Source organism: Ursus americanus, chromosome 24 (genome assembly GCF_024610735.1).
Source record: "Ursus americanus isolate L20-20 chromosome 24, mUrsAme1.1.p, whole genome shotgun sequence".
Classification (NCBI taxonomy): domain Eukaryota; kingdom Metazoa; phylum Chordata; class Mammalia; order Carnivora; family Ursidae; genus Ursus; species Ursus americanus.
The window spans coordinates 28,603,901-28,623,766 of NC_142150.1; the positions used below are offsets into that span (position 1 = coordinate 28,603,901).

The following is a 19,866-nucleotide window of genomic DNA, read 5'->3' on the forward strand; positions in this document are numbered from 1 at the left end:
GTTCATTTATTTCTTACAACTGCTTTTGAATTTGCAATTATCTCAAAATGTTTGATGAAAAAAATAGTGGTGGCTCGTAAGTACCTGTGAACTGAATGCATAAGTGAATTAACAGATAGGAATAGTCCAGTCTCTCCCTCCCTCGACTTCATGATTTTAGCTTGCTGTTGGACTGCCTTTTTAAAACTTGGTATTAGGATTAATATTTTTAAGGTAGATGGAACAGCTGGACTTTAAAAAATATGCCTTTGAGGACATCCTTCTGATGGTTTGGACTTTATTCTAGTTTTTGCCTTTTATTGTAAGCCACCCCAAGTCACTTCTTGAAACTGCATGGGATATAAGTAAATAATTTGAAAGAGTCCCTCAACCTGCTTGATTACCCACCAAGAGATTATGGGGTTTAAGGAGACATATAGAGAGGGCATTGTGCTGAATGAACTCATTTCATAATCGTTTTGGAACTGCATTGGTGCTTAGCCAGGATTACGGAGTTTATGGTCAATGCCACTTCTTCCCTTTGCATGGTGAGAAGAAAACAGAGTTTTGGCCATTTTGCAGTAGCATCCCTGATTGCGAGTGATGGAAGTCACCAGGGCAGTGACTTGAAGTAAAGTGAGTTTCTCCCCTTGCTGTACAGAGCTCAGATCTTTGGTCCCCAGTCTTCTTTAAGTTGAGCCTCACCAAAATCAACTTGAGATTCTGAAGGCTCAGTAGTGGTTATTTATAAAAACTAGAGTCTCCGTTTGCATTCCTGCAGGATTTAAAGAGAGTAGCCATTTGACTTATGATCACTATTCTTCTAACTTCATTGAGCAATCCCCTGGGACCAGACTTAGAAATAGTATCCCCTCCCCAGAGTTGAGGTTATGGAAATAAAAATGATTGCATGTTTAGTGGGTCCTAAGGAGTGCAAGATTGGGAAACCCACGACCCAGTCCTGACCCATCCCTTCCTCCTCCCATCACCTCAGACTCACGTCTCTCCTTCCCTTTGTTATTACTTCTCAGGGGATTCATTGCCTCATGAAAAATAGTAGTTGAGTTTAATTTTTCATTCAGCAGCTTTTTGCTTGTATTTCCTTGTCTGTCCCAGAGCCTCACCAATTACAGGCTTCCAGCGGGCCCACGGATGTCCTATGTGGGATCCCACTAGACTGTTGCACCCCTGACAGGGGTTCCTTCTTTGAATGGTGCGAGCATGTGGCTTACTTTGCTAAATGGGAACCACATTCATGAAGAGCCTTCAGCTTTTAGAAGACAAGTACCAGGGGGAGCAAGGGTTTTGTGGGATCCCCCTCCTCTCCCTCCCCCATTCTCCTCTCAGCTTGGGCAGCGTGCATGTGTGACTCTTCCCATGTCTGCACTAGCACCGGTGACGAACACGGACACTGACTGTGATTTCAGACACTACCACCTGACTTTGTTTCCCCAGTGAGGGACTGAGCTTAGGGAGATGAAGTGCTTTTGAGACTCAGAGGGGTGGGGAATCCTGCAACTTCACAAACAGATGCCCAGTCTGGGAGTTAGGACCGAGCTTAGGCTTGAATTAAAAGTGTAACATGGGGAGAGGCACTTCCTCATCTGTACGGAGAGGGAGCCGGACCGAACAAGCTCTGTCTTCCACATGTCTCCAGCTGCAGATCTCTGAGGTCGTGTGGGCAGGGTCAGCAGCTCCGACGGCCAAAGCATGAATCTTCTCCTTCCCATCCGCAGAAGGCACCTGGTTGTGCCATCGGTGAGCTGGTACAGATGAGGGTGAGAATGTTTTAAAGTCACCTTCTCCAGCAGTGTCTTCCTAATTGTGGTTACCACTGTAAGATTGAACAGCACGCATTCCTCTATCAAGTCTGGCCAGCCCCAGCCTGTCTCTTTTGCCTTCATCACTGGCCTAAGCCTGAAGAAAGAACTTGAAAGGAATGGAGAGCATGCCTCCCAGAACCAAGGCACTAACCTTCAGCTAGGCTGGGGCAAATAGGATTGCTGCCCAAATCCCAGAAGCCTTCCCATGATCCTGGCTTTCCTGCTTGGCTTATTTTAAGCAGATCGCTGCCTTGGGTTGGAAGGGTCTCTCAGGCATACTGAAGTGATCTAACAGGTAAGTCTTAATACTTAACACAGCATGTACATGTATTTGTCAAAACCCATCAGCATTAGGGAACTTGGGGTGACAATTTCAGGGCTCCCTTGCTCTAGATGTCTAGCATTAGCATTTAATTGTGTCCCAGGTGTGGACAGAGGCTCTTTGGCTTTTTGCAAAGCACCCCCTTGACAAACACTACCAACCACCAGAGTGATTAAAAGCATGAGCTGGAAATGAAGCCAATCAGGCTGAAGCCCTCCGTTCCACTTCATTTCAGGAAATGCCAAATATGAAAGGTGAGCTCTGTTCCCAGCAGCCTGAGAGTGAATCTGATAACGGGCTCCTCTGTGGACACGAGCTAGGAATTGGAATGCAGCCAGCTAGCCCTTTCCCATCTGGGCAGCATGCAAGACAGGCCTGAGGGAAGAAGGGCCCCTAATTCAAAGACATTCTCAAGTTGGGATCCTTGCAGCTCTGCCTCCGCTGACGCACGCATGTGACCACAGGGTTTGGGCTGGCTCCTCGAGTTCTGTTCTACTTTGATGGTTGGGGATTGACAAGCCCGGGGGCGCGTGCAAGGACAGAGTGAAAGTCCGGCCCGGTTTGACGTGCCTTGCGTCCATGTTCCCCGTATTTCCCTCACCACTTCTTCTTCGGTCTCTGGGCTCCTGATTCCTGATACATATGGTATTCCTCTCACCCAGTAGCAATATCCCCGTGGAACCATGCCTTTGAAAGTGCGATGACTACAGCAGCCACTTCAGAGAGTTACTTTTCTCCTAAAGCTGACCCATGATTTCATAATTGTATATCCCAGATGGGCACCACCTGTTCTTACACCTTCCCCCTTCTCCCCTCCCCAGTCTGTTTCCTGAATCTGACTATGGTTAGCACACACCCTGGGTTTAAAATGCACTCTCCAAGCTGGCTTGGAGTAGAGTGCATTAGCTAGCGTCTTTTCAGGAACATTTATCGGGTACCCATATGTGTATGGCATTTTAAACCGAAGTTAAATAATGCAGGCCATATACTTTAGAAATGTACACCTTACGACTGATCACAGTTGACGAGTTAGTTTCTTTGGGAATACGTTAGTAGGGAAAAAGACACAAGATCTTAGCCCTCCAGCGACATTAGATGGCACTTAATCCAAGTCCCTCTTTTGCAGATGGCAGAACGAAAGCAGGGCAGCCTGCGCTGGTGGCTTGCACGACTCCTCAGTGGCAGAGCTGTTCCTGGCTCATCCCCTCCAGCCGGGTCCCTGCGGCACACTTTTTCATAGCATGTAATCTAGGCTGCTGCCTGTGCCTTTGAAACAAAGGTGGAAGACCTTAGTTTGATCAGCTAGCATGAGGAATCTGCAAAAAGACCTCTGGAAGTTGAAGGAAAGAGAGAAAGAATAGATAGATAACTCTGAAAAGAGCCCAGCGAGTGCAGCTGGGCGTCCAGAGAAGAGCAGATTTCCAAGAAATGGTTAGGACCAAGATTGTAAACATTCGAGTGGAAGGAAGCAGTTACAGCATGGTATTACGTTGTTACAATCTCCATTGGAATAGTGATGTGGAAATAGGCCCCAAATGTAAGGACCATTAGATTATTGCCAAGCCCCTAAGGCATAGAGTTTTAATGGAGGCTGTGTCTTCAAAGTCGTGCGTGATTAAAGATAGATGAGGATGGTGTATACGGAGGACTTGAACAGTACAGGCAAGCCGTTGAGTAATGGCCTATGACCCGAGCCTGGCCGGTGGAGCACTATTCCTGGAACTCCAGGGAGAGAATGTGACGTTTCCGACACCCGCACTGCAGTATGCAAAGGCATCTGTTCGTAATGACAGAAGGCTGGCCCCAGAGCATTTCCCCGAGGTAAAAAGAAAAAGCTGAGTTCGAGTGGGAGGTGGGTAGTGGTGAGGAGAAGGGTGGAATTTGAGTTCTCGCTCTCTTGGCTGGGAAGATGCTTTACTGTCTACATAATCGACTTCGTACTACACTGGGGCTCGATTAGAGAGGACCCATCCTGCGCGGCCCTACTCCGTTTTGATCCCGTAGTCAGCTGCGGAGTTATAGATGAAGTGACAAGGATGCTATCTTGATTGTATCCAGCTGCCTGGAGTAAGTCAAGGGCAGAGAGGCCCCGCGTGAGGAACAGCGCTCACTAACGGCTCCAAAGGAATCTGAAATTCAGGACACCTCTGATGCTTTTAGAACGGCGTAGTTTAGCATTCTGTGACCCAGTGTCACCCAATTAAGTCCCTGTGGAGAGAAGTCTGATAAGTGGCTTCGGCTAACAGGAAGAAGATTGAAATCCTAACAGCATTTGACCCTAAAACGGAGCCAGTGTTATTAGGATTGCTGCAAACGGGGGCTTGAAAAGAAGGGCCCTTGGGAAAGTACATGGATTGGAGAGCTGTGTAGACTCAAAGTAGCCACGGGGTGGAGGAAAATGCGGCTTCCATCCAGCAGGGGTGGTGACCGAATGGATGCCTCCCTGTCCCCCCAGCCCTTTTCCCCCACTGCGTCCATCCCTGGTGGGTAGTGCAGTGACTTGTGCTTGGAGCCTTTCTGAACGTCTTTAATTCCACGGAGGGGGACCGGTGACTGTGGTACCAGTGTGCCTTGAACGGGCAGGTGCTCGGTGCTGACAAAAGGAAACTGGCAGTGCCTGTGATGGAGTGCGCCCAGGCCCACAGACCGAACAGACGCTACGGCTCGCATACTGCGTTGTTGCTCTGGGCTCTATAAAACTGTAATAGTATCATATTATTTTAATCTACTGAAATCCAAACCCCAGAGTAGGAACGCAGCAGCAGCCTCACACATCTGAGGAAATGTTCGACATGGCTTCGTTTGTCTGCAGCTATTATGATGGCGGCTGTGGCTGATTAACTCTGTTGGGTACAACATGGTGTTAATGAGGCCAAGGCTGTGGGTTTGAGAGGCCTGTTAGGTGAACTGGTTTCACACAAAGGAAACCCCAGACCACGCTCAAGACCCGGGTCAGATATCCCACAAAAGCGTGTGGATGATCACAGGAGGACTGGGGAGGACAGTGTAATGACTCAGCGAATACCGCTTACCCGCTTCTGGAAAAGCAGTTTAAAACATGTGCTTTAGCAATGGTGAATTATTGCTGTGATCTTCACGTGCAAAGGATATCACATTATTATTAATGGTAACTGTTGATCAGTACTGTCTCAGACTTCCTTTCCGAATTAAGGAGAACACAAGCTCTGCCTGTGAGGGGAAGAGAAAGGATCTCCAGTCCCTTCTTTCATCCTCAACTCTTTCGCCCGCGGAGATTTTGTCCATTCGAGCGTTGCATGGATGTGGAGGGAATGCTGTCCCGTGCGGGCACTGCCCTTTGTGGGCGTCGTGCTGCAGCACGTGACCGTACAACTTACATATATGCGGGTGAATACATGACAACGATACTATTAATTTAAAATACACAAATAGGATAGCCTGTTGGTTGAGTTACCCTCAACCAGATCTTTCTCAACTTACCAGAGGGTTATCCGATAAACCCGTTGTAAGTTGAGGCTCCTGACTTCGTTCATTCAGTTAAGCATCTCAGTTTCAGCTCAGGTCATGAACTCAGGGTTGTGAGATTGAGCCCCACATGCGGCTCTGTGCCGGTTGTGCTTGTCCCTCTCCCTCTGCTCCTCCCCTTGCTTGTATACTCTCTCTCTTCGTCTCTAAAATAAATAAATCTATGAAATCTTAAAAACAAAAGTGCTCACATTAGCCTACAGTTGGGCAAAATCATCTAACACAAAGCCCATTTTATAATAATGAAGCATTGAGTATCTCCTGTAACTTATTGAGTACGGAAAGCAATAGCTATCTGAGTACAGGATGGTTTTACGTGTATTGATTGTTGACCCTCGTGATTGCGGGGCTGACTGGGAGCTGCAGCTCGATGCCAGTGCCCAGCTATCTTGAGCGAGGATCGTACCACATACCCCTGGCCCAGGAAAAGATCCAAATTCAAAAATTCGAAGTAGGTTTCTACTGAATGCATATTGCTTTTTTACCACTGTCAAGTTGAAAAATCGTAAGTTGAACTATTGTCAGTTAGGGACCATCTGTTCTCTAATATTCTTTTAGGAATAGTCCTGTTAAAGATACTGTGTAAATAATGGTTTGGAAGGGCGAGAGTGGAAGCAGGGACATGAGTTAGAGGCCTGTTAACAACAGTGTAGGTGAGAGATGATGATGGTTTGAGCTAGAGAGAGGGGTGGGAGAATTGGCCAGAGGTGATCAGAAATAGAGCCAGCAAGACTTGCTGATGGATGGGGTGTGGGGAAGAAGGAAAGGAAGGAATAAAGACTGACTTGTAGCTTTTTGGCTGGAGCGGTTGGGTAGGTGATTTACTGAGATGGAGAGGATTGAGAGAAGGGCTTATCCGGGGATAGGGACTCAAGAGTTATGCACTGGACATGTTAAGTTTGAGATGCCTATTATTCATTCAGTTGAAGATTTTAAGTGGTTGTTTATCTCAGGAACATTCTGGGCCAAACAAATTTAGAGATCAGTAGATTAGGGAAGGTGATTGGAACTAGTTGAAATGACTCAGATTTTTTAAGGAAGAGACTAGGGCACAGGACTGGACCCTCAGGAGCTCTGTGGTTTAGAGGCCCAGTAAAGGATGAGGAATCATGATTGCTGAGAAGTGGCCCCATGAACAGCTGCTAAGTTGTCGATACTCCTTAATGGCACGAACTTCCTTTTCTTTCAGTTAAGGCTAAGCTAAATTATACAGAAATACATGGGGAAAGATATTGGAAGTACGTCACCCCCCAGCATACCACATTCTGTTTCACAAAACTGTATCTAAGAGCCTTCCCAAATACAGAGATCAAGTTTTTGTTTTCAGTATGTTACACATTATAGAATCAGACACGTTCTCTGTACATGAGGCTTCTAAAAGGTCATAACGATGGTTGTGTGCTTCAGGGAACTAGGGTTTAAAAAAAATTTTTGTTTAGAAACAGACTTCCTGGGGTACCCGGATGGTGTCGTCAGTGAAGCGTCCAACTCTTGGTTTCAGCTCAGGTCATGATCTCAGGATCATGAGATGGAACCCCACATCGGGCTATGCGCTGGGTGTGGAGTTGGCTTAAGACTTTCTCTCCCTCTGCCCGTCCCCACTGCTTGCTCTCTCGCTCACTCTCTCTAAATAAATAAATCTTTAGAAACAGACTAAGTTTTCACGATCGCCAGATTTATTATAAATGAAGACAGTCTGTTAAGCGTCTGCCTTCGGCTCAGGTCATGATCCCAGCGTTCTGGGATCCAGCCCTGGTCAGGCTCCCTGCTCAGCGGGGAGTCTGCTTCTCCCTCTCCCTCCGCCCTTGCCCCCCCCCATTTGTGTGCTCATTCTCTCTCCCTCTCATGAATAAAATCTAAAAAAACATGAGTGAGGACTGTCGAGTTGCAGGGATCCTTGTATTCTTCGTGTGTGTGTGCATTAAGAGTGGCACCTGCTTCCTTCATCATTTGTGAAGAGATTACCTACCTTGGCCCAAATAAGTGAGCTGTTACTACATGACTTGACATTTCCCAGCAACAGCAGGAGGATTTGGAGGAAATTAGAATCTACATCTATCTTTGAATATTGATAGAATAACTAGCCCCTGTTTAAGGGAACATCTTCAGAAGCCCATGGCTCTGGGAGTCTGTCTGTACCGTTTGGGTAACGTAGCGCTGTGTTTGGTCACCGTCTGAACAGGGAAGTGATTATGGATGTGTTTCTCCCTCAGGTCTGGCGGGAGTTTCCTGACCGCTTAGTGGGTTACCCGGGTCGTCTGCACCTCTGGGACCACGAGATGAATAAGTGGAAGTATGAATCTGAGTGGACCAATGAGGTGTCCATGGTGCTCACAGGGGCAGCTTTTTATCACAAGGTAAGGGAGGAGGGCAGGCCGGGACAGGTAGGTCCGAGGTGACAAAACTGCACGCATGACACTTGTTCTGTGTGGCCCAGTTGAATTTCTGCTGAGTTTGGAAAAATGTCCTGCTCAGAGGGCTTACAGAGGCCGTGTTGTCGAGTGTGTCAACTAGACTTAGTTAAGAAAGAAAGAAAGAAAGAAAGAAAGAAAGAAAGAAAGAAAGAAAGAAAGAAAGAAAGAAAGAAAGAAAATTTTTAAGTTATTTTTCTTATTATACAAATCATGCATGCTCATAATAGAAAATATGGAAAATTCATAACAAATGTTACCATATAAGAAAAGTCACATACACATGTCACTCATAGTCCTGTTACTTAGAGGTGACCATTGTTACTGTCTAGATGTTTTCTCCAGTTTGCCTTCTATTTACTTATTCACATATAGAGACAATTGTAAACATTCTCATTAGCCTGCTTTTTGCATGTATTAGGAGTTTTTTTAACATCAGCATTCCTTCATAACATAATTGCTAATATACTATTGTACTGATACCCATAAATCATGTGTAACTATTCTGCTGTCACTGGATATTTAGATTGTCTCAAATTTTTGTGTGTGGCTATTCTAGATAATGCTTAATAGCTAATGCTTAAATAGTGATCAATATCTGTTTTCATAACTGTGTGTACTGGTGATCATTATTTTTTATAGATTTCTAGAAGTAGAATTATATCAAAGGGAATGAACACTTGGGGGAAGTTTTGAGATATATGTCTGTTGTTTTCAGTATTGTTTGTGCCAGTTTATACTCCCACCAACAAAATATAAAACTATCTTACTATAATCCCCACTTGCATGAAATATGTAAAAAGAAAAAATCAGACTGAGCTGTTTTGGTAAATGAAAAAGGATCTTACTATTTTCGCTCTGATTTGACTACTGTGGTTGAAATCCCTTTGTGTCTTTTGTATTTCCTCTCTTCTGAGAATTGTCACTTCACCTTTTTGACTCTTTTTCATTAGGGAGAGGTTGAAAGAGGATGCTTGGGACTTTAGAATATTCAGGTTGAGGGGAGAGGGCCCCGGGAGCGTGTGGTTGACTGAGCCGTTACCTGCTCCGTTGTCAGCAGCGGCACGAGCCACTGCCGTCAGGAGTCTCCTCTGCATCTGGCCGCCCCGGTGCCGTTCCCGGAGCGGAGCTGTAGTACAGTGATGGCATGTTGGTTTCTCAGCCCCCCTGCTGTGTATTTTTCAGGGCTCTCAATCCAGAAATGGGTTTTTGTTCTTAGCAATAATTAAATAAGTAAGTGAGATTCATAATTTGTGGGGTTGGTTTATGGTTGTACACTGTGTACACTTCCCCCCCCCCATGAATTTCTGCAGTATCTCACACTTGTAGGTTATGACAGCTTCAGAACTGCCTCATTCTGGGGCGCGTGGGTGGCTCAGCTGGTTGAACATCTGACTCTTGATTTCGGCTCAGGTCATGATCTCGGGGTCCTGGGTTCGAGTTACGCATCAGGCTCTGCACTCAGCACGGAGCCTGCTTGTCTCTCCCTCTCTCTCTCTCCCTCTGCCCCTCCCCCTACTCAAACACACACACACTCTCTCTCAAACAAATCTTAAAAAAAAAATAGAATTGCCTCTTTTTATATTTTCCTTTAAAAAGCGCACACCTTTGCAGTGTCAGTGCACCAGGAGTCTATCTCTGTTTGTATGTGCAGTCTGTAGACAGAACGTAGCACACAGGATCGAGCACTGTGGCTCAAGGAGAAGAACTGAGCAGAGATCAGTGTGTAGTATGTCTCTGACTGATATTTTACTTATTAAACAGATGATACATGAGTCCAAAAGGCCTGCATCCTCCAAGGGCTTCACACTCTGTCTCTCTTCTGCTTACAATTGGGGATTTTTAAAACAATGACAGTATGAAAGATTCTTGGTCATCTGACCAAAAGCATTCTAATACTTCTTACAGCCTTGTGATTATTCAAGAGAAAGCTTGTCCCCATGCCCTGATTAAGTTGTCCTTCGACTGTCAGCCACAGGGCACTGCTATTTGAATCTTTCTTCTTTTTGTCTCACCTGACAGTATTTTAATTACCTATATACCTACAAAATGCCTGGGGATATCAAGAACTGGGTGGATGCACATATGAACTGTGAAGACATTGCCATGAATTTCCTGGTGGCTAACGTCACAGGGAAAGCTGTCATCAAGGTAAGGCGTCCCGGTCCAGCTCTGCCACTGATTTTGTGATCTTGCACAAGTTTCAGTTTCTCTGAGCCTGAGAAATGCTCATAAATATATATGAAGCATTGGATTACATGAACTTTAAACTCCCTTCTAGCTTTAAGATTCTGTGGTTGATGCAGTCACATTGTAACATTGAAGCTAGGCTTTGATAATTTAAACATATTTTCTTTTTTTATATGGTTTCTTTAGGTATAGTTTTTAATCTCTGAGATAAAGGCTGCGATGGTCAGTCTACGAATCATGTTTTTAAAAAACCTTTAATTGTATTCTCAAATCTGATTTGGAATCTAGATCTGTTAAAGAATGCAACTTCCGTCTTTCTTAAGGTGGCTGGGTTTTATTTTTAAAGACATTGAGAAGATAGTACACCTTGTCCAGTTACAACTGTAATTTTTCTAAACATTGTTTTTAAATATCAATCACGAGTTTTTGAAAGTATCTTTGCCAAAACATATTAAAAGCTGAGAGTACATAAGGATCCCACGGGGATCTCTGTATCTGTAATGGGTGTCTATTCCTGAAATGTAGGTTTTGCTTGAACCAGATCCCCAGATGTAGAGAGAGTTTACTTCTTTTTATGAGTGGAATTGTCCTGACCTTTTTTCCTTCTGGATTAGAATTCCATATAAAAATGGGCAAAAATGGCTTCTCGGCCAGATTGCTGTACTGGAATCTTCCCATACCGGAAGCTTACATTGGAAGTGTGGTATGGCCTTCTGCACTGATTTTCATGCTATGAATTGATGGGAGAAGCCGGATTAAGCCAGAGTGACTGAAGGAGGAGAAAGAGTCCCTGTCTGTGCTCTGTAATCTTGGTCCGGGCCTCACCCTGTCCCAGCCTCTGACTCAGCTTTGACTGCAGGAAAAAGGGACACAATGTCCATCACAAAACTAGTTTTAAAGGAACCCCTCTTATCTCCAGAATTGCTTTTTGATGTGCTTCAAGATATTTTTAGCTGCGCCTGCTTACTCTGGACAGTCATTCCGCCATCTGTGTGCTTCTTGGCCTGGCCTTAGTTATCTAGCTTTCCCTCCTCCCCCCACCCCCCATCTCGTTACTGTTTACTTAGCTTCACTAGGTTAGGATAATAGTCTCCCTGGGTTTGCTAAGAAAATCATTAGAAGTTTAAGGTTTGGGAGAGCAGGAGGGAGAGTCAGGGAAAAGAATTCAGAGGGTGGGGGGGACCATTGGATTTTTTTCCTGATTGAAGGGAATTGCAAAATAACCTGGCATCTTCAACAGCATGGCGCTGCTCATAGCATTTGCCATTAGCTGGAAGAAGGAAAAAGAGTGCCTGTTGGAACTAAGGTTACGGTGAAAGTTATGGGAAGCTGTATTTCATCGCCCTTATGGCTGCAAGAACAAATGGTGTTTATACAAGGACCTTGGCAGTGAGAAAACAGTCATTAAACAGGAATTAAGGAGCTTGTCATCACCACTTCTTTCCAGTTACAGAAGGCAAAAGCCCTCCAAGCCTTTTTTATTGGGCCCTTGTGAGTTCTGCTGTTTCCAAGCCAGACGGAATTGAATGGAGGAATGGTGAGGTGTGTGTGCGCGCGTGTGTGTGCATGCACGCCCACGCATGCCCATATACGGGTGCACGTGTGCGTGTGGCGGGAGCAGGCAGCTCAGCTTACAGAACAGGAGCATGCATAGCGGTGTCACAAGCATGATGTTATTGTCCTTGGCACTGACAGCCAGGTATATTTTTGTACTTCTCTGGCAGGTAACACCACGAAAGAAATTCAAGTGTCCTGAGTGCACAGCCATTGATGGGCTTTCTCTTGACCAGACACACATGGTGGAAAGGTGAGTGAGCCTCTAACCAGAAGTCTGCCCTAGCCTCTGATCCCCATTTCCTGCCTTGGGCCTGTTAATGGGACTTGTTGGAGATATAAGGACAGCAGCTGGTAGCCATAGTCACCTCCTTCTGCACTGTGGGAATTGGGTTAGTTCAAGCCCAGGTCACCCAAAGAATTAATTTGGAATGCTACTCACTCAATTTGTAATGGCTGGAAGGGTCTTAAAAATATAGCTGGCCTTACGCTCCAGAAGTCAGATTCTCCGTGTGGACTAAGCAGTTAACCAAGTCCGCAGTCATTTGAGTGGAAGCTAGTTAATTCCAAGAAAATAGCAGGTTGTTTTGCAGGATAGTGTCTCCGTGTGACAGTAGATGTTTTATTAGAAAGAATTAAACCAAACCCAGAGACAAATTACCTTTGCCGACCAAAAGACCTACCAAGAACAGAATTGAAAGCACAGCTCTTTGCATTAGAGAGAGATGAGCAAGGCAGCTCGGAGATATCCTTTTATCTCAGTCCGGTCAGTTACTCAACAAGCACGCCTTTGTGTGGAGGATGATACCGAGCCTTGTAGGAGAGTGTGAAACAAATGCGAGGCGTACATCCTCCCCCAGGACCGTGATAATCTTAGCATAGCCTCATCATTCTCGCTTGCATCCCAAAGGTCCCCAAGCTTGGCATCTCCAGAATCAAACCTCATTCTCCCAAAAGGCAGCTCCTTCCATGAGACCGCAAGCTTGGACATCCAGTGGCACTGTTGTCAAGGGACCAGGGCGCACTCCGTGTTAGAGTCGCCTTATACAGTAAGATATCTAGTCAGGTTTGCACAGGCTCATACGGGTCTTCTCACAGCGTCCATTTCTGAAGGGAATCAGCCCTGTTCAAGTCCTTAAAGCCTGGAGGATTTTCTGATATGAAAGTTGTTTCACTTGGCCTGGATTCTTCTGTGACGCTTTCATCCTCCTTGTTTCTTATTCTTACCCTCTAAATAATCCTTTCCTCTTTCATGTATAAGTATCTTACCCAAATGACATGACTTTTATCAGCTGTCAATGTGAAGTAATATATTATGTGATTCTGGAGATATCTGTCACTGGGATCATAGGAATTACACAGTCAAGGGCAGTGACATTAACTGTCATAGCTCATTTAGAAGAGACCCCAATTATGGTTATATCGGAGTACCTGAAATTATTATTAAACCTACCTCCATTCTTCGTGTTTGGGAGAATTTGTAGCATTAAGCAATTGGGTAGTTGATTAGGCTGAGTTAAAATGGTGAGGTTATATGGTAGAAGATAGGAATTTTAGGGAGAAAGTTGGCCTGATGATGGCCTTGAAGTTCGTGCTAAGGCTGAATAACTCTTCTCTATCACCACCGAGATAACAAATGTAAAGAGACTTCACACGCAGTGAGAGAGATTTAAGTTAGAAGAATTATTATGAAACATTGAAGAAAGTAACGAAGAGAGATGTGGGTGCTTCCTCTTGGGAATAGGCTTTTGAAGATAGAATAGATGACTGTCCAGATGTTGTTAGGCTTGAATCAGATTCTGTCAGAGTTTATAATTAACAACAACAAACACATGTGCGCGTGTGTGTAACAGTCCAAAGCTATATAAGTGCCATAAGGGAGGCTTAGAATGTTATAATTGATCAGAGGAAAGAGAAGTGACGTCTTACTAGGTTGATTACTAGGAATAATTTTGTAAAAGATGACACCTGAAGACAGCCTTCAGAGACCACTATGGTCACTGGGCAAGAAGAGGAGATCCCAGGCGGGGGAGATTGGGTGGCCCAAGGTTCCAGTCAGCGGGAGGAAGGTGTATCTGGCAGGCAGTGAGGAGTCCAGTCTGGCTAGAGTGTAGAATTCTGGCCTATTGGTGCCAGGCGCTAAAGAACTGCCCAGTGAAGGAGTCTGAACTTCTTCAGGCTCTGATCTGCCACTGAAGGTTTTCGAATAGGGGAGCTTGATCCAAGTATTGTTTGAGATTCATGTGGAAGTCGTGCACAGAATGGAATGGAGGTGAACAAATTGAAGAAAGCACATTTGGAAAGCTTGAACTAAGTTGAGTGTGGAAAGGAAGGGATGGATTAAATTAGAAGATGTGGGGGGTCTTTTTGTTTTGTTTTTTGTTTTGTTTTTTCCCCCCAAAGGAAGATATGCTAGAACTTGAGGTTATGGGGAAGGAATCGACAGAGGGAGCCTAGATCTCAATTCTGGAAGAATGGTAGTACTGTCAACAGTGTGAATGATACTGTTAGGAGACGCCGGTTAATGAGGAGGGAGTGTGGATGGTTGCACCTTTAGCTGTGTAATTAATGAGGACAGGAGGAGATTTGAATCATGGGTGAAGTTGGAGAGCAGTAAGGTAGGTGAAGACCTGGGGTCTTTCCCTCCTACATGCACACATAGATATGGAGCAAGCATTTGGAAACGTGGAACTACACCTTCAGGAAGGGAGATGAAGACAAAGGTAGATATTGGAAAGACGTCTGCCCAGAGATGGCCATTGACGGGAGAATAGCCAAGGGCAGAATCTTGAGAAACTCTGACATTTAGGAGACAGAAAGAAATAACTGAAAACAGAAGCAGCCAGTGGAGAGGCCAGGAGAGAAGCAGGATCTATGGTGCAGAGAAGCAAGGGAAGAGCACGGAACCTGCAGCCCGGGGAAGGGCTTTGAGTTAAATGGTCAGTGGTGACTTGGAAAAAAGTAATGCCGTAGAGTGATGGCGCTTCAGGGTTACGGAGTGGGAGTCTGTGTGAGGAAGCGGAGTTAGTGAATGTAGAGTACCCTTTTGAGAAGCTTGGTAGGGAACAGAGGAAATCAAGCTTGAAATCAGAAACGGGGAGCAAAACTATTTGGATTAAAGACTGAATCACTAAATTATTAAACGAGGCACTTAGATCGGGAGGGAGGAAAGCATGATTTAAGCCATCTTGGGTAGACCAAGAGCTAGAGTTACAACTGTAGAATTGTTCGTTTGTTGGTTGTTGTTGTTTTTAAATAGTTGCCTTTGCGGAATGCACATTTTGCACCAAACAGTGAAAGAAGTTAACCACCTTGCAAGTTGTGACCTCGTGTTAGGTTTTGTGGTTTAATAAACTTATTTCTTCTTATATTTGAGGTCTTGGAGCAGAAATCTCAGTTGTGTAGGAACGTAGCTTTTACTGCCCAGCATCCATTTCTAGGATCTGCTGTTAATTCTTTAAGAACCGGAAAGCCAGAAGTTTTTGTAACTGTTCCTTTTGACCAATCGTTTCACCAAGTTAAGGCAATATGGCAAACGCACAGCGCTGATCTTAAGAAAAAGAACATTGTGTTTTGATTCAGGCCCATCTTTGTTCAAATTATGGCTTTGCCACTTTTAGTAGCTGTCTGACTTAAAATTGATTTGCCTTATCCTGAATTCCAGTCTTTTCATCTCCTGAAATAAGTGTATTAATAGCTATCAAATTCCGGTGTCCATTCATGGGTTCTACAAATACCTGCTGAGCACCTTTGTACCAAACACTGTGTTATGTGCTGGGGATGAATGAAGTAATAACATTGGAAAGCCCGTAACCCGATGCCGGGCCACATTCGTCTCCTACCCAGTTTCCCCAGCATTAGTCCTCAAGGCCCCAGGTTACTTTAGGTAATTGGATGTGTTTACAAGGAAAACAGAAAACCATGAGTCCTTTCTCCCGCAGACACTTCCAGCACTTCAGAGGTAGACATTGGCGGTTCTTCGCCTGTTCGTACTAGATTAGAAAACCAACCCAGGGGAGCATTTACTGACAGGGTGGCTGGACCACTGACAGGGTGGCTGGACCACTGACAGAACAACTCAGGTGAGCCACCAGCAACCAGCCAAACTCACCATCTGCCCCAGCCTGTGGCCCAACCCAGACCCCCTGTGTGAAAAGAAAGTAGGAAACACTGTCAGTACCTGGCGGGAGAGTTAAGGACCTTTACCACTCGGCGGCCAGCGGCTTCTCCAGTGCAGGCTGTGTGGAGAGAAAGAAGCAGTCACTCGGCCTGGGTTAGCCAGGGGCAGCTGTCAACAAGTCAGCTGGCCTGAGCCCCAGTGGCCTGTTGCCTGTGGCCCGGCCCTGTTGGCAGATCTAGTTATAGAGGAGACATTGTCCCCGGTGCTCTCCAGTGGGCTGTGGAGCCACTGGCCTCTGCCAAGAACTATGGCTCTTCTTTAATACGTGCTCGCTGGTACCCGTGGGGGGCATGGCTGGCCTTCACTGGCCAGAGTCTACAGGCATGACGACTGGAAACTGGAAGAATCCGTACATGTTTATAGGCAGAACAGCTGCCAGAAGTAAGACCTTGGAGAGACTGACTTTGTCTGCCACCGCCTTGACCTTGTACTTGGAAGAGAGTGAAATCGCTATGCTCGCTCAGTACCCCTTTGCGGAGACTCCTCAGTCTTTCCCGGGATCCCCTCGGACGCCCACCTCCTGAGTCTCACAGGACTGCCAGCAGGAGGGAAGGTCCGTTGCCTGTGAGTTATGGTAGTGCGTTGGGAAGCACAAAGGCTCTCTTGCCAGTGTAGACCTGCGTTAGAGACCCAGCTCCAGCCCTTGGCCATATCGAGGGGGCTGCTTTAAGGAATCGGTGAAATCACGTTTGTAAATTATCTGGCGCATAATTGATGCTCAACAGTTAATTTCCAGACCCTCCACTTGGACTCTGGAATTATGTTCACAAATAAACTCGTATCGTCTCATCATTAAGTTTTTTTAGTCTCAGGAGCCAGACCGCCTGGGTTTGGCTCTGCCTCTCATTGTTATTTGACCTTGGGACATGTTACTTAGCCTCTCCATGTCTCAGTCTTCCCAGTGTAAAATGGGAATAATCATAGGGCCTACCCCATGGGTTGTTGGCATGATGGAGTGGGTTCCTAATCTACGTAGGGCCTTTGTAACAGCCCGGAACCTCTGATACTTATTCGTCGTTGATTTACAGTGGTGGACACAGGGGTGTTATTAGCTGGAAGAGCTCCACATGAAATGTAACACATTCTTTTAGAAACATAATGACCAGGAGAAAAGAATCGATGACTGGCTTCTTTTTAATTGGTTTCTTCTAAAGCTCCAAGATGCAAAAACTCGTGGATTAAAATAATTTGAAACAAGGCTTCCAGTATCTCAGGACAGAAGAGACTTCTGGTCTGTGTCTTGACATTCAGCCCCTCATGGGTACATGGTTCTGCCTGATTGGTTTGTTCTTACTGTAGCTCTCGGGTGCCTGGGCCTGACTTGAGGGGAGACAGTACGGACCTTTCTGAAATCCATCCTGGAGGGCCCCTTAACTTCAAAAGCCGTGTTTACGAGCTTGATTTTCCCCCTCGGCTGTCACTCTCAGCTGGCCTGATTGACCAGAACCACTTCCCGCCAGTGTGCCTGACCTGCTCACCTGAGGGGGTTGCTCACGGGCTCCAGGGGTGGTATGGAGGCAAGGACACTGCCGTCTTCCCTCCTGTCACGGAGCCCGATGGCGCCGCTCGCTCTGATGCGGGAACGGCAGCTCTCCGTTGGCTGTTGGCCGGCAGTTCGGGATTGCCCTCCATAAATGTTGGTCAAGTGAGTGAAGGGTTTATTGTTTGGAGGTGAGGTTCCCCTCCTGTTATCTTCTTCTGCCTTCCACTGCTCCAGGTGTAAGGTCCTCCCCTCAGCCTTTTAAACTTCAGTAAGCTGGAGCTCAGATCCAGGAGCCTTCTTCCTCTCCACCCTTCACCTTCTCTTTAGCTGGCAGACATGGGGTTAAGAATTGTTGGCAGCTAATCCACCTTGGTTTGAGGCCTGCTTGTACTGAGGGGGAAGAATGACTGGAATTTGAGGGGGAGGGGAAGAGATACTCTGACCTCTGCAGGCCCTGGCCTCCAGACAGCATCCCTGTTCACTTTCTCCTCCTGAACAATAGTCGCAGTCCCCGCAGATCACTTCTGCTCTCCACACCCTCCCAACCTTTTGTAAGAACCTGGGAGCAGGCTGGGGACACTTGGATTTCTTTTGTTGATACCAAATAGTATGTGTTTTGCTCTCATCTGTCAGCCTCTTGAATATTTTCTGTTTTCCTCACTCCTTTCCCTCTCATCCATCACCTGCCTCCCTCCCCAAACCCCTCAGGTCTGAGTGCATCAACAAGTTTGCTTCCGTCTTTGGGACCATGCCTCTTAAGGTGGTGGAGCACCGAGCTGACCCTGTCCTGTACAAAGACGACTTTCCTGAAAAACTGAAGAGCTTCCCCAACATCGGCAGCTTATGAAATAGGCCAGTGGCAGAAGTGTGAATGTTAAGCTTGGACAGAGAAGAACACAGCCTCCCCGGCACTCTGATATCAGGGTGTGGGGGATCTTTCACTGGCATGCTGGACCGGGACACCTAACCTGCTTCCTCAAGAACCAGAACCTAAAGAGAGTGTCTCAGTACCTTGTTGATGCGTGCCCTGTTCTGGTGTTTCTTATGACCTCCGATGGGTTCCTGTTGAAAACGCCAAATGGAAGCCTTTGTGGCATGCTCTGGGTTTAAATCCAGCTCAGGCTCCCTTTGTTTGCAGTTCCAATAGAACAGTCTGGGAGGAAACGTCACTGACCCTAAGACTGCAGAGAAGACAAAGCTACCGGCCATATTAGATTTGGGGAATCGTGTAGATTGCGCCCATATCTCACCTCTAGCTATTTCAGATCAGTGAGGATTTTAGGCGGAAAAGCCAAACCAAGAATTTGGTGCAAAATCCCAACATATTCGTGGGATTTGACATCTGCCCTGGGACTAGTGACATCTGCACTGGGCCCACACGTAGGCAGAGCACTGAGTGCTGAACTGGGATCCTGTAAGTTCCATGAACCATTCCTCTTTGGTTTGGCTTTTTGATATGATTAAAATAATTTTTTATTCCTTTTTATACTATGTCTGAAATGCTAGTTATTGGTAATCCAAGGAATGTTCTGTTTTTGAGTAGTTAACTCCATCTTCTGGTTAACTCTGGTCTGCTGTCCATGTCTAGCAGGATCCGTAGCCAAGAGGAATATCCGGGGCCATATGCGTCACGTAGAAGATCCCACCCTGTAAACATGCTGAGAGAAGATGTCTCCCAGAACCTCCACGGAATCCGTTTGCTTCTTGATCGATCCAGTCCGTTTTTATAGGTATTCTCAGGGAGAACAGAGGGCCTCTGATGCCGTGCCCTGAGCTGTGCTGGCCAGTGCCATGCTGTGAATGTTGAGAGCACTGTGACCCCCCACCCCAAGGGGATGCCAAAATTTCCCTCGTTCTTTCGGTGTAAACTGAACGTTAGCCAGGGAAGTTCTGGCTAATGTTAAATGCTGCTCTAACAACCGCTTTGCAATAGTTGCCGGTATATTTAGATCGTTCAATTTCAGCATTTAGTAATATTGCACGTGTGTGAATTATACCTCTTTAAGCCCCGTTGATGAACAAATCTACTCTGGCAAATGTTAGATGTTATGGATTCGAAACAGATTTATCTGGCTCTAATATTAAGATTAGCCGCAGTTTGGGCTTTAGCCATAACATATGTCCCCAGAACACAAAATACATAACAATTGGCTTGGAATATGGTTATAATTACTGAAACCTAGCTGCGTGCCAGTCGAAGTCACTCGTACACCATCCGTTGTTCTCTTGAGTGACACGAAGGTGAATAGTTACCAAGCGTTAGTTTTTAAACGTGTAGTTTTAACAAGAAAACGTGTAGTTTTAACAAGAGTCGCTTCAGGTGTGTCCCCATAGACTTTGAGAGGTCAAAGGAAACTTCAAGAAGTAACAGAATTGAAAGTGGGAATCGCGGGAGTTCATCTTCTCTCGCGATGAGGAGG

At 45.9% G+C, this 19,866-nt stretch overlaps 1 protein-coding gene across 1 annotated transcript in view; it reads left to right on the forward strand.

Annotated features, from left to right (window-relative positions):
* The window catches only part of EXT2 (exostosin glycosyltransferase 2), a 127,067-nt gene extending 108,135 nt beyond the window's left edge, over positions 1-18,932 (forward strand). Inside the window, exons 10-13 of the mRNA XM_045808771.2 lie at positions 7,842-7,985; positions 10,062-10,190; positions 11,954-12,036; positions 18,155-18,932. Of these exons, the coding sequence (XP_045664727.2) occupies positions 7,842-7,985; positions 10,062-10,190; positions 11,954-12,036; positions 18,155-18,293 (495 nt within the window). The 3' untranslated portion in view covers positions 18,294-18,932. The remainder of the gene's footprint in view (positions 1-7,841; positions 7,986-10,061; positions 10,191-11,953; positions 12,037-18,154) is intronic.
* The last annotated feature ends 934 nt before the right edge of the window (positions 18,933-19,866 follow it).